The sequence below is a fragment of the Primulina huaijiensis genome, chromosome 9, assembly GCF_012295235.1.
Source record: "Primulina huaijiensis isolate GDHJ02 chromosome 9, ASM1229523v2, whole genome shotgun sequence".
NCBI lineage: Eukaryota > Viridiplantae > Streptophyta > Magnoliopsida > Lamiales > Gesneriaceae > Primulina > Primulina huaijiensis.
Genome location: NC_133314.1, coordinates 22,560,654 through 22,575,367, shown reverse-complemented (window position 1 = coordinate 22,575,367; position 14,714 = coordinate 22,560,654). Strand labels below are relative to the sequence as shown.

At 37.3% G+C, this 14,714-nt stretch overlaps 3 protein-coding genes across 6 annotated transcripts; 2 read left to right on the top strand and 1 right to left on the bottom strand.

Annotated features, from left to right (window-relative positions):
* Window positions 1-211: 211 nt before the first annotated feature.
* Window positions 212-3,395, top strand: LOC140985374 (uncharacterized). Its single transcript, XM_073453222.1, has 4 exons — window positions 212-1,053; window positions 2,000-2,160; window positions 2,248-2,358; window positions 2,584-3,395. The coding sequence occupies exons 1-4, from the start codon at window positions 423-425 to the stop codon at window positions 3,175-3,177; spliced, it is 1,497 nt and encodes a 498-aa protein (XP_073309323.1). The 5' UTR covers window positions 212-422; the 3' UTR covers window positions 3,178-3,395.
* A 2,436-nt stretch (window positions 3,396-5,831) lies between these two features.
* LOC140985276 (uncharacterized) lies at window positions 5,832-10,799 on the top strand. Of its 2 annotated transcripts, none has more exons than XM_073453074.1 (6): window positions 5,832-6,319; window positions 6,881-7,519; window positions 9,062-9,517; window positions 9,796-9,968; window positions 10,078-10,261; window positions 10,507-10,799. In XM_073453074.1, the coding sequence occupies exons 1-6, from the start codon at window positions 5,924-5,926 to the stop codon at window positions 10,597-10,599; spliced, it is 1,941 nt and encodes a 646-aa protein (XP_073309175.1). In that variant the 5' UTR covers window positions 5,832-5,923; the 3' UTR covers window positions 10,600-10,799. The 2 variants fall into 2 exon arrangements, with proteins under 2 accessions (XP_073309175.1, XP_073309174.1); XM_073453073.1 differs by having other exon boundaries at window positions 6,881-7,537.
* LOC140985277 (uncharacterized) lies at window positions 10,707-13,223 on the bottom strand. Of its 3 annotated transcripts, none has more exons than XM_073453076.1 (7): window positions 12,792-13,223; window positions 12,231-12,623; window positions 12,007-12,126; window positions 11,765-11,923; window positions 11,494-11,666; window positions 11,049-11,154; window positions 10,707-10,918 (listed from the first exon to the last, which is right to left on the bottom strand). In XM_073453076.1, the coding sequence occupies exons 2-7, from the start codon at window positions 12,474-12,476 to the stop codon at window positions 10,889-10,891; spliced, it is 834 nt and encodes a 277-aa protein (XP_073309177.1). In that variant the 5' UTR covers window positions 12,477-12,623; window positions 12,792-13,223; the 3' UTR covers window positions 10,707-10,888. The 3 variants fall into 3 exon arrangements, with proteins under 3 accessions (XP_073309177.1, XP_073309176.1, XP_073309178.1); XM_073453075.1 differs by having other exon boundaries at window positions 12,922-13,222; XM_073453077.1 differs by having other exon boundaries at window positions 13,062-13,219.
* Window positions 13,224-14,714: the final 1,491 nt, after the last annotated feature.

The following is a 14,714-nucleotide window of genomic DNA, read 5'->3' as shown; positions in this document are numbered from 1 at the left end:
CTTGCGTTGTTGTGCTATGTCTAAAGATAACATCATGTTATTTTCAGTTAATAAAAAAATTTAATTGCATAGCAAGATGGTAGTTTTAAATTTAATGTTTGGTGAGTTGAGCAATGTTTGTTTCATCAAGTTCGAAATTTGGATTTTGTTAGCATTTGAAATTCTTCAATTAGTTTATTTATTACAAATAACCTATATAGTTAATAGTCGACCATAAAGTGAAGAGTAAATGGAAGTTTGAACACAGAAGGAATAGGGAAACAGACGTTTCTCTCGAAAAGCGGCAACCATCACCGATGGTTTCGATTTCAAAATCGTACTACTTTCATTGCTTAACGTAGTAAATCCAATCGTCGTCTTCTCCCATCTCCATCGTAATCGCCGAAACCTTTCGAAAAACCCTTTATTTGATCATAAAAACAATGTCTTGGACGTGCTCCAAGTGCACATTCAAGAACCCAGCTTCCCGGAAGTCACACTGTCAAATCTGTCTCACCCCAATACCACAGTCTCTATTGTCATCGTTATCGTGTTCATCAAAACCTAAGTGGTCATGCGCCGGCTGCACCTTCTTGAACCCGTATGGCAGCACAACCTGCGAAATTTGTGGCACCAGGGTTTCAGCTTCTCTGTTGTCCACTCTCGAAGTCGACGACGATGATCTTGATCATGCTCTTTTGGGTTCTTCCATTGGCAGCGTCTTCTTGCCCTTGAAAAGTTGTAACGGTATCAAGAAAGGAAAGAATGAGAATGCTTCTTTCGGTAACGATGACACTGGTTGCTGTAGTCAGTCAAAGGATGACATTTCGCCTTCGCTGCGTAGCGATATTGGTGGTTTGGGAAGTAGGGAGAGCCCATTTGTGGATATTGGTGTTAATAGGGGCGGTAACTCTGGAGATAAAAATGTTTTCTTGCCAGTAGTTCGCCCTTGCAGTAATAAGCGGAAAGATCGGGAAGGCTCAAGTACGGATGGTGGTGGGGGTAATGCAGGTGGTTCTTCTGGGTTTAGGGCCGTGAAACCTGCAAATGAGGCATTGGAAGTAGTATTATCTGGTATGTTCTAGAACTTTTTTATGATTCTTGATCTCATGTCTTGCTCTTTCGCTAGGAGTCTTATTCATCCGCCATTTCCTTTTGAAGGTTTTATTAAATCATTTGAATTTCACATCGCATTATTTTATTAAATGACGATGGGTCGATTCTGTTTTTAAAGTTTGATAGAGTGAATGTATTCGGTTTAAAATGCATGCATATTGGAGTGTCCATGTTCAGTTAATCCGAGTTAAAGCAGCGACATTCACGCAGTGGTCCATTGTATGTATGCAAGTATGCAACGCACTTGTGCAAGTTGAGAAGAATTGGATCTCACCACTACAGAAACATGAGGAATCAGTATGCAATTCGTGTATCAGCATTTGGAATCTCACGTGTCTCGAGACACATGTAAATGGAATTAACATAATGAATATGCGACATTTCTCATGGAGGATATCATTTTGGCACCTATATAATGAGGTTTGCAGGTCTCAAATTTTGTAATTGTTTCTAACACACAAAACAACTGAAAGAATAAACTGAGGGAACCTGGCGTGCAGAAATATTTTCTATCAGTGAATCCACAGTTAAAAATATAATGTTGGAAGGTTATTTACTAATTCAGCTTTTATCTTTGAATGTTATTATGAAGGAATTTGGTTTTGTTGTGTACTCTTTTTGAAAATATAGTTGGAAGTTGGAAGTTGGAACTATGCCCTTTTTGTCAAACCAGAGCATGAAATGTAGCAACTGAATAATTCTTCTGATTTCGCTGCTCCCTTTTGATAAATTGTGTTGAAATTTCATTGATATTATCAATTCATTGGATGCAAAAAAAATTGTTTGCCGCTCTTGCATTGGCCTCGCTCTGCAGAAGTCTCTCTAATTTGTTGATCCGTGTTGCTTCTTCCATTTTCCCTTGTATTGCTAGAATTTGAAATTATAACATCAAAATTCTGTGCAGCAATGCTTGTTTCTGGTGGGACTCATCTGGCTTCAGAATCTAAAACATGGAAGATTTTGAGTTATAATGTTTGGTTTCGTGAAGATCTTGAGATGCACGAGAGGATGAAAGCGCTGGGCAACCTTATTGAACTGCACTCACCGGATATTATATGTTTTCAGGTTTTCTTTCCTTAATAATTATTTTGATTTCTTAAAATCCCATTATTTTTCATGTTTGTCACCAGTTGTGCCTAAGTACTTCTACAGGAGGTTACCCCCAGTTTCTATGAAATTTTCCAGCAATCGAGTTGGTGGAAGGAGTACCGGTGCTCAATTTCAAATGGTATGGAGTTTCCAGGACCATATTTCTGCATGCAGGTGATCCAAAGAAGAAATTATTAAATAATGTAGAGGCAGGGAACTCTACTTTGATTTTTGATGATGTTTCATGTTTCATATAGTCATTAATTCTCAATTGCCAAAATTATTTTGTGTTGCTCGCACGTTTGACCCATATCACCAGGAACCATTTGGACTAAAAATTTCAGTTTTCCGCTCATCACACTCTCAATTGAGGCACTTACAGCGATAAATTTTTTGCAGTTATGTAAACTGGCTGTTAAATCCTATAGCTGCAAACCATTCCGAAACTCCATCATGGGGCGGGAACTTTGTCTTGCGAAGGTTGAAGTGCTGCCAGATGTTGCACTGGTTGTTGCTACAAGCCACTTAGAAAGCCCTTGTCCAAGCCCGCCAAAATGGGATCAGATGTTCAGCAAAGAACGTGTCGATCAAGCCAAGGAAGCTGTTAAATTTCTTGATGAAAATCTAAACGTAATCTTTTGTGGGGACATGAACTGGGATGATAAATTGGATGGTGGTTTCCCTTTAGCTGGTGAATGGATAGATGCCTGGACAGAGCTACGGCCTGGAGAAATTGGATGGACATATGACACAAAATCAAACAAGATGTTGAGTGGTAACAGAACTCTGCAAAAACGGTTGGATCGATTTGTTTGTAAGTTGAAAGATTTCAAGGTTAAGGAAATTGAAATGATAGGGATGGATGCTATCGAAGGTCTGTCGCATATCAAGGAAAAGAGAGTGAAAGGGCAGGTCACTAAGTTGGTGCTTCCTGTTTTACCCAGTGATCACTACGGACTTCTGTTAACAATATGTCACAACATATCTCAGTGATCCAACTAAGAACTTGGTGCTTCATCAGAATCGATGTCATGACTTCTTTTGTGCCTTTTTACGTTCTCTCTTATTGCTTCTGTGCTTGCTGCAAAATATTGTGCCTAGAACTGAACCAATGAAGGGCTATTTGAACTTCTGTGAGCATTTTGTTGACTGTTTTCTGCAGTCCTCCTTCAAGGGAATGAAGTGTTTGTTTATAAAATGTCATTTTTCTGTCTAAGTTATTATGATACATCGACTTAAGAGTTCAATTGTGAATGAGTCAGCCCAGACTCTTGACATTCACCTGCCCCTATGAAACTGAGGGCCCGAACAAATATTCATCAGTACTAGTTTCAGTGTTTTAAATTTGTTGGTGGTGAATTGTTCAACGATCTGAATAGCTAGTAAAAAAATTAAGCCTACAAAAGCTTGCTTCTTTTTAACTTTCACAAATCATCCAAGTGACCAAGTGTTTGAGCGGTCAAGCACTGCCGACTGCGTACAGACAATGGAAAGAGAATAAAAAAATTGATACTTGCACTCGGGGTCTCATATGAAATTAATCATTTTTGCTTATATGATGTACATTTTCAGTTCTTTCTATTAACTCTGTTGTGTTGGTGGAGCTTCCAGCCTTATATAGTCATAAAGAATTCCACAAATGCATCTCCGTCCCTCGCTTGGTTAAGAGATATGCAGCTGTCACCTTCAATTAAAAGAGGCGCGGACGGAAATATCAGCACTGTAAAGCTGATAGAGCCCATGAATTCCTTGTCTGCAAACTGCATTATCTGCTCCTAAATTCAGCAACTGCAATACGAGCTGTTTGCCATTCATTTGGTTATCATGCACCTGCAAACACCAGTTTTGATCGCCGAGTTTAAGTAAATTTGATTAACCGTTATATGCAGTCTTCTTTTAAAAAATAACAATAATAACGGGTGCTAGCTCTAGGGATGGCAAGACCTCTAAGTCAGAACGGGCGGCTGATGCTATAGACAATCTCAACTTGTAAATTCCTCTAGTTACCGAGTTGAGATCATGTTGATGGAACATACTTGTCTGCGGCCCTCCTGTGTAACAGCATGAATCATGCTAAATTTCCTCATGGTTTTTGAAGTTTGAACTTGCATTACTACTTGAGACAATCCTGAGTATTTTTAGGTTGATTTTGTCAAGAGAGAAGATATACCCACGTGAGCGACCAGTCCTCTTTTGGATCGTTTGTGCCTACTGTGCAAACTTGATCAGACGTAGAAAGCCTATCCGTGTATCTATCCCACATTCCATATAGCCTGAATTTTAACCATAGGTAAATAGAAGAACTAAGACCTTGGCTATGTACTGATTTAGTAAACAACACATGCGGCAATTTTCAACGACAGGATCATCAAATTAGATTATTATAAGGTTTATGATTTGTTTGATGTGCAAAATGTCCGGCAAAAAATATTTGACACAGGAAATGCATTTGGTTGAATGCAATCGTTGAGCAGCTTTGTGAGTTGTCAAATTTGACAATGGAAACATTTTGTTAAATTCAAAGTACATATTTCAAATTTGACGGAAGACATGTTTTTATACGTATTTTCACACAGACGAATAGAGCTCCTGCCCATCATTCTGAAATCATTACTTTATTGAGTTCTTTATCATCTTATAGCATTTGAGTACTTAATTCTATAATATTTGTGAGGTGTTTGTTCTCCTGTATTAAGAGAGTGTATGTTCTCTTTGAAAACACAATAAGTGGTTGTACATCATAAAATATTATAGTGGAATTCTTTTCATCTTGTCCGTGATTTTTACTCTAATATTTTTTTTAAGGGGTTTTTCACATAAATCTCGGTGTTCATTTTTATCTCGGTAAAATATGTTAATGGGTAAAAGAATTGGAGTTGGTTGAATATATTTCTCGAAATAACTTAATCCCTTTTTGGTAAGACCTGCGTAGAAATATGACATTGATATGAGTAAAGCCAAAGCAACAGTAGTATTTATATCATTCATGGGTGCGACTAACTCTCCATGAAGTAATTCTATTAAGAGAATTTTATTTGACAATCGTTTGTTTATGTGTACTCTATTTAAGTACATCGTGGTTTTGGTTTTGATAAAATTCACTATTCTGTTAATTTTATTTTTATTGTTTTTCCACTGTGAATATTTTTGGATAGTTTGAAAAAAATATTTGGATAAAAAATATTTTTGTTAGTTTGAAAGAGTTGTCTTTATGTTATAATTATGCGAGTTAAAAAATGTCACATGAATAAGAGGATATATATGATTTATTGTCGTGATGTATTTGTATATATTTTGTTTTGATATATTTAGATTGATAAATACTCGTAAACAAAATGTTATTCAAACGATTTTAAACATTATATAAATCTCGTGATTATTTTTTTCATTATTAGTCACTGCTGAATATTCTTTGTTAAAAATGAAATTTGGATCGATTTTTTTTTTCCTGAAAAAAAAAAATTGCCGAACATACCCACGTCTCCCTATGAAAAAGAGAAAAAATTAAAACCTGAAAAGGGCTTCCCAGATTTTCATTTAGCATTTAGTAACTTTATGATTCCTTGTATGCTCCCTCCACGGAGCACCAAAGCCCAAATTCATAGACCAATACAGTCCATTTTATAATCGGCCCACTATTTGTATTCCTTTCGATTGCCTCCTTGCGTAAACACGCAGTCATCTCTCGGTCCGTTTTCCCCCACACCTGAACGAGCACTTGCTTGAGATTTTACCGGCAATGGCGGACGTGGTGCAATTCAAGCTAGAGCGCATGCTAGACGAGCTAGATGATCTAGAGCGGCGGGGATTGTTCAGCCGCCGAGAGATTGCTGAGATTGTTAAGCGCCGCCGCAAGTTCGAGTACCGTCTCAAAAGACCGAGCCCCCTCAAGCAAGATTTCTTAGCCTACATCGACTACGAAAAGAATCTCGAATCCCTCCGCCTCCTTCGTAAAAAATCTTTTTCAAATAATTCCGGCGGTAAAAAATCGAAGAAGTCAGTCTCCGATTACGCTGGGGTCTCCAGAATTTTAGAAACATATCGGCTTGCCACGAACCGGTTTAAGGGAGACATTGAACTTTGGTTTCAATATTTGGAGTTTTGCAGAGCGCGTGGCAACGGGAGAATGAAGAAGGTATTTTTTTTATGTGTGTTAAAGAAGGTATTGTTTTTATATTGACTGTTTTTGTTCTCATTTTTTAGATGTTGAAATTATATTAGTTAATATCGAGCTCATTTTTATGATTAATGCAATTTTTACAATTGCGCTTGGCTTAGGTATGTTTCCTAACTTCTATGTATAATTTCAAAACATTTTATTGGCACTTAAAATAAGTCTAGCTAAACTACCTTAATATGGTGACTTTTGTTCTTACATCTGGATTCTTGGAAAACTACCTTAATATGGTCACTTTTGTTCTTACATCTTGGATTTCAGTAGGGAAGTGTATGGAGCTTTGCATTTTTGTTCAAAAAGATCTAATTTTTCATCAAAAAATTTATTCGACGCCAGGATATTGGGTTGGAGACTTACATTAGCATGAAAAAAACAATTAAAATGGTTTCTTTAGGTACGTAGAGTGTATAGATAAAAATCACGCATTGGTATCATAAATTGATTTGGCTCCATTTGTTCTCCTTTCGGTGCCTGTGCTTGAACCTGACACATACAATTTCCCATCTTGAGGATGTATAGGCTCTGGCTCAACTAGTTAGATTTCATCCGAAAGTGCCTGGTGTTTGGATCTATGCTGCTGCTTGGGAATTCGATCAGAATCTGAATGTTGCAGCTGCTCGTTCTCTAATGCAAAATGGTTTGAGGGCATGCCCTACTTCAGAGGACTTGTGGATAGAGTACATTCGTATGGAACTCACATATCTGAACAAGTTAAAAGCCCGAAAGGTTGCATTGGGAGAGGATGAGGGGACCCTGACTCGTGATCAGAGAGGTGTTGATGAGAAACAGTGGAGAGATGATAACAAGGAATTGTTTATGGCTTTCAATGAGCCAGGGGAAGACGATAAAACGTCTGCTCTCCAAGAGCGTGAATCTATGGGGAAGGTTGATTTGTTTAGGGAGCATGGCTTGAACATTCTACAAACTGTTTATAGTGCTGCAATCCTCGCTCTGCCAACAGCTTTCAGTCTCAGAACTCGGTTACTAGAGATACTAGAAGCCATAGATCTGCCTCTTTCAGATGATACACGAAAGAAAATACTCGATGACATGAAAAAGGAATTTGCAAAAGACCCGCAGTACTGGGATTGGCTTGCAAGGGTTGAAATAGGTGACATCAAAGGAATAAATCCTGAACAGCTGGGAAAGGCGATCCAGGTTGACCAGTTTAATATCGTAATTCCCTTTACCATGCATTATTTTGTGCCAACAACTTAGGTGGAAATTTGATCTCGAGTTAAAGAGGTTTTTGACAATGAACTAATATGTTTATGTGGTAAGCATGCTGTGAATCTTAACATCTTAGTTGATCATTCCTCTCTCCCATCCAAGGGATGTGAATACAGCAATCCATTAGCAACTTCCCTTGATTCAAATTAATGCATTGTAAAGGGGGGAACAAAATCCTTTGCTACATTTAGTACTCCAATCCGTGCTGCCGTTTGCTCAAACAAATCCCGTTTGCACGAATTTTTATAAACAAAATATAATAAATCACAGACAAAATATTTTATTCATTTTTTTTTTTAAAAAATAAATAATTTTAATTGTTTATCGTACTTGAGATATTTGTCAGTAATTTATTGTATTGTGTTTATATATAATATTTTGTGCGTTTAGTTTTTTAAAATTTGTGCAAACTTAGATTGTTCGAGTATAGTGTAGCATGGTTTGGAGCACCAAGTGTGGTAGAGGATTTCGTCCCGTAAAGGGGACCTTTCTCCATGATTATTTAATTGATATGACTATGCGTAAAATTCATATATTATCCCATTTGGACTTTCTGCAATCAGTGACCAGGATTAGGCTTTGGACCCGCAGGTCTCCAACAGCTGCCACCGTGGATGTGTTTTATATTTATCTTTTGTTAGTTTCAATATCTATAGTAGGTAGTTATATTGCAAGATTAAAACATTATTTCTTGTCTTTGTTTTTTCCAAGAATTAATTACTTTGAGACGTGTTATGGATGACATATTGGAAAATTTGTCATCATTATTGTTCTAAATTTTAGGTAATTTATTTTGAGGCCATACTTTTTAATTTTGAAATATTCGTATTAAATAAAGATTGTTTCTTAGAATCAACATTTTGTTAGAATATACACTTGAATATAATCTATCAAGTGCTATGATTATTTTCCTTTTCTTTCATAATTATTTAATTTTAAAAAGTTAATTCTCCTCACGAATTAGATTCCTGGCCAACCAAGCATACTGTAAAAATTTGATAGGTTTGAACTGAAGTTATTTGATTAGGGCGTCCTAAAATGATTAGATGTACTCAATTCGTGAAGTTGTTCTAAAGTATCATAACAGCCAGGTGTTAATACTTGTTGGCCATTTGTAAAATTTTTCTTGGCCGCTGGTTTCAAAGTACGTTGTATGCCAAGCTGCCACTGATAAATAACCAGCCAGCAATCTTCATGCCACAGAAGATTTTATTGACAGATTGAATGTTGAATTTGTACTTTTGGACTTCAAATGCCTTATTATAATGCAAGGCTCATAGATAATAGTTCCCACGTGGCACTAGGTCCCCAATTAACAAAATAATGATATGCTCGAAATGAAGAACAAATCAAATCTGTTTATTGTGATACTGGTTAACTGATTTGTGTTTTTGTTTGATACAGTGGACATTATGAACTTGTGGTATGAAGTTGCATTTGAGACTCACCTTTCATGTGTGGTATTTCTAGGTTTACGAGGAGGGTTTGAAATTTCTACCATCAGCTTCGATGTTCAATGTTTATGTAAAATTCCTCATGGATGCAGCCAGTGACGAAGGGGGCGATAGAGAAACAAACACTTTCTTGACCAAGCATGGTCACGCGATTAAAGTTGTTTCACATCTTGAAACAGTATTTGAGAAGGCTGAGAACCTTTGCTGCATGACAGAAGATCTTGCTTGCCTGCACGTTTCGTTCTTATTGCAGCTGAGAAAATTGGATGAAGCTAAAAGGCTGGTTGAAAAACTTTGCTCCGGAAAATTTTCAAATGCGGTGCATTTATGGACCTTGCGTCTGTCCATAGAAATGAGACATATTCAGGGCGTGAGCTCTCATAACAAGGCTGATCAACCATATATCTTTGAACTCCTCAGCAATGTTTTGATAAAAGTTAGCATTTTAGAAGCAGAAAACATCTGGCTTATGGTATGCAGAAATTTTGATACCTCATTCCTTCTGTGTGATTACAAGCACTGCACTAAACTCTTATCTATTTATGTGCTGACTCTTCGTCTCACACTAATGTCCTTTTTGCATTTTAAGCAAGCTAGTAATGCTGCCAATTGATTGTTGCTGAGTAGTTTCTTGAACCTCCTCTGATTTTACAGTCTGCCGTGATGGTGATTTGTATGCTTGGTAAAACTGTGAGGAAGAAAAAGGGATCTATCGACTTGGTAACTAGGTTTTCCTTTGGTGATTTGCAGGGACTAAAATATTTTGCAAACCAGAGACATTATTTTGACAAGCTTGTGGATACTGCAGTGCTTTCATTGGCCGAATATGGGGGAAACGATTTTGGGTTTTCTCTCTCTTCAATAATTGTAAATTATATTCTTCAAAGGGATGGAGTTGATAGCTCGAGACTTGTGTATAAGCGGTGGGTACATATATGTATGCATGCATCATAAGTATTTCATATGTTGACCTACCCGTGATAGACTTCTGCACTGATGCATATGATCTTTTATCCTTTTTCTGGACTGCAGATTTCTTGCCCTACCGCATCCTGGACTTGCCATATACAGAAAATGTATTGAGCTAGAAATGAATCTTGCATCTGCTGGGGACAAAGCAGGTCTTTCAAATGCTCGGAAATTGTATGAATCTGCACTTACAACTTACCATCAAGACACAAGCCTGTGGCAAGACTATCATTCCATGGAGTTTAAGGTAAAAAATGATAACCTCTTTATTTAGTGGTCTGTGAAATCATTTTAGCGAATCTTAACCCTTGGGAGCTAACCTTTATCTACTGTTCGTGCATCAAATTATTGGATGAAACAATGACACTCCACTATCAACCTTAATTATTGTTTTTATTACACGCGTCCTCTTGGCCGGACATTGATCTCTCTTAATTTTAGGTTCTCTTGTTTATTACCATGTATATTCTTATTGCTATCTTCGTATTCCAGATGGGAACATCAGAAACTGCGGCGGCTGTCCATTGGCGGGCTATGAAAGTGCTAAAAAATGGTTTTTCGCTTGTTACTTCTACTACTCTGTGATCAAATTTGTAATCTCTGTTCATTTTTTGCTGATTGATGTTTCGGCACTAGTTTTGGATTGTGTAGTACTAGGATCCAGAGACGTGAGTTATTTGAAGAGTATAATCGTATACTAATTTCTGCCATGCATTAATATACATTTCAGAGATGCATACAGAGTTGACGAATTCTGTATGACACGGGGCACAAATTAATGGATATTCTAGGCATAAATCTTGTCCTGTGTTTCGTGTGAATGAAGGGAAGAGTGACAAAGTGAAATGTTGATGTTGGATGCGCCATCACGATATTATACTCTTGGCCATTGTGGACTCACGACCTGCATGAAAAGCTCATTTCAATACTCTTTTTTTTTAATCGATTGTATTTCGAATCAAACATCCCCACCCAAGAAATAGCCAAGAATAATTCTCAAATATTTTCAGGAAATCAAAACACAGAAAACTGACCTCAAGGGTGCTAAATACTAGTCTCATACGGCTAGCAACAACTGATGGCTCTTCTGCGTTCCCCATTACTGCCATTTGTTCCAGTTGGAGAGTCTTCACAGGAAGCCTAAATTTATAAAGGTAAACAGTATCCATTATTTCAGAATTTGGAATTTCAGCTTTGCTGGTCCAAAACCGAAGCTTTATCGATATAAAACGTTAAAGCATATCTATTGAGCTATCAAGCAATACGAGAGTGTTGTGATAAGAGATCACATAACATGAAATGTGCACATACAAGGAAAAATCGTTCATACTCCGTGATGTATGATTTATCAATAGTTCTTGGACCAATATGGATGAGGTATTGGGTAAATCATATGGAACGATAGGCGGGGATTGAACATCAACTTTTTTAACATAAAAATCGAAAGAATAAGATTGAAAAAAACCAACAGTATCTTACCAAGCCATTCCTCTCATGTAGTATGCATTCGCTATGATCGCACAGAAACCCTTCCATTGGACCAGCATCTTATCACACACTGAAGGCGTGGATGACCATCGAACTACGGTTGGTTGTGGTGTACAAAGAATTGTTATAAACACAATGCCCAGCCATAAGATGCATTCATCAATCTACACATATGAATTGATAGTAAAAATTAAAAATATATATATAGGTTCGTGGAACCCTCTAAAAAAGTAATCACTTGCTCAAATATAAGATGGCTAACTTCTTGGGAGATAATCTTGTATTTTAAGCTTGTACTGCCTCCATAAGCCTGCATTGCTTCAATTTCGACACCAGATTCCTTCATATCAGTAAGTTCTTTCCTCAAGCCCTCATCAGTGCATCCCAATGCATAAGAATTAACACCAGCGATAATGAACTCCTAGAAATCATTTGATAAGTGAATAAGCAAGGAGAAATAACGTATTTATAAGAAACCAGAAAAGCAAAAAATATAGGACATACTTTTAGGTTGTCACCTCCTCCACGCTCAACAAAACTACGGTATCGCCTTAACAAGCTGATTGCTATATTGCGTGATGAGCGATACTCATTTTCAGGCGAAATGGAATATTGGGAACGGCACTAGAAGAAAAATATATATTTCAAAAAGATAGAAGAGAAAAGTAATTTCTTTTCCTATGATTGTGTTCTGTGCTTGTCCACTCCACTAAGAAGATAATGCTTACCAGCCATCTCTTTGAAGTAACTTGGTGTGAGAAGCGTTGGATTTTGAATTGATTAACAAAATTCTTAGAAAAAGAGCAGATCTTCTGTTTTCTATGGCAAAGGCTCCTAGATGGAACTATAGAACTGACATTATGAATCAATGAATTAATATGTATTACATTGTAAGAAATAGTCTCTTGTAGCACATTCATATCCAACTGAGAGTGGCAACTGCTAAAGGCTCCAGGTACGTGAAATACCGCCATGGTTGAACCAAGAGATTTAAAAGCTTAGTAAACTGTAAAAGTGCAACTGACAAATAACTGAAACCGATACTGTGAGCAAAAATATGGGCTATTCAACCATCCTCCATGGAATTTAGTCACGAAGTTTGATTGCGCTTCATATCATCACTGCAATCCAGGAATCACGCAGCAAATTATAGAACATAGCTAGATTTAGCAAAAACTATCAAAAAAGCATTAGTAACAGGAGCAGACCCAAGATTAAGTTTAGTGACGACTCAATGAATTTGGAGCTGAAGTTTCAAAATAATAGAATTAATGTAAACCCTTTTATACCTTTTCTTAATTTCAACTGTTTTTTATCGTTTGAAGAAGCGAAACAAAGCACGAAATATAAGAAAAGATTACAAAAAACCACGATCGTATCCAATCCTAACAAGCAGGAAGAAAGTATGTTTCGACTAACCTCATCAGGGCTTCGATTATATCAAGAACCAAACTTATATTAACAAAAACAGATAAACAGGAGTTCGCAACAAGGTAAAAGAAAATCAAAGAACCGTGCAAATATCGTGGCGTACAAATATATCGAGAAACAAAACCCACTTGGATATGAGGATATACGTAAGTAATCTGTGTGGGAAATTTAAGGGGACCACGAATTTCATGAATGGTTCTAGAGGTTGCCGCATAGGATCGCAGAAAACGAACAATTCCGGGCATTGATTTTTTTCTTTTGGCTTATGACGCTGCGAGTTCAGAAATTCCAAGACAATGACATGCTAGATGACGTCATGTGGATCAATTAAAGCCTCGGACATGCCAATTGGGCCTTCAGCCCATAGATCCGGTCCACGTCTAAGTGAGGTCTGGCTCAAGTCAGAACCCAAATATTGTGGCAAATTTTTCTATGTTATGCTCGAGTGGTATGTTTCTACTATTTTAAATAGTCAAACCGATTGCCATAATCAAACACGGTATGGTAGCGGCCCATAAAAATATCTCCCAAGATCCTGGACATTATTATTATGTTGCGAAAAGAACTCAAGAAATGTAAACTCCAGGGATCTTACCAAAGTGGTCCGCAAGTAGGAGGAACATCCAGGCCAGTGAAACCGCTGACGCATTGCGCTGCAGCACCTTCTCCCCCACCTTGAGTATGTAATGTTCAGATACGCGAAAGAATTGCAGTAGTGAGCAAGTCAACCCTAAAGAATCCTCGTGATTTAAGGTATTATTTTGACCATCGAATCTTATATATAAATACCACTTTTGGGGAGAGTTCGATCAAAAACTTTTTCACCGATTGTAACGGAACACTAGGCATGGAAGAAAGGCTTACACATTCAACGGCTGACAATATTTGGCCACCAACTCTTACCATACATGGGTTGCATTTCCAACAGAGATCTCTTTGAAACCAAATCCCGATATTCCATCAAACTTGGCCATGCACCAAAAATGTGACACTTGGTTCTCTTGTTGCCTCGATAAATTCAACATGCAACATTTCCCAGGAAAAAAAAACAGATTTTACAGTAAAATTTAGTAACCAGAGATCCAAAGATAAGAAGGCTATAAATATCAGTGAACCATCAAAACAGACAAAAAAATTCAACACCAAAATCAAAATTCTATCGAAGCGGAGACAAATTTAAACCCAAAACCTCGTACTATTTCCGCTTTAGTACCTTTGAAACCTATTACTCTATGACCCAACAACTCTTTGGGCACTTAAAATGGGTCGGACCAGAAAGTTCGAACAGGCTAGAAAGCAATATAGGTCCATAAAAGCTGAGGCCCATTATCAGAGCGGCCATTCCGAGGAGCAATGTCCAAGTCAAAGTCCAAGAGACTTTAGTACGGCGTACGGGTGGTGCGGCCCACAGTTTCACACGTTCGTTTTTCTTTTCTTTTTTTTTTTTTACAATTCCCAGGTCTCTGATTGGTTGCACGTTCACGACTTTTAGGTGCACGGAAGTCAAAGGCGTATCCCACTTAAGTGACAGCCTAGTTCCTTGTTATCTTCTCAATCTCCACCAAACTATAATTTAAAAGCCATTTCCATTCAACTACGGAATACCTACTCCCTCGATTACAATTCTTTGAAGCAATTCATCTTAGCCATGTTGTATTGTATACACTACTCTTCATAATTTTTTTTTTTTTGTCAATTCTTGCGTGAATACTTTCTAAAAAAAAATTATTTCACTTATATTAGAATAGTTTGAAATCAAAACAAAATTTTTTTAATGTTGT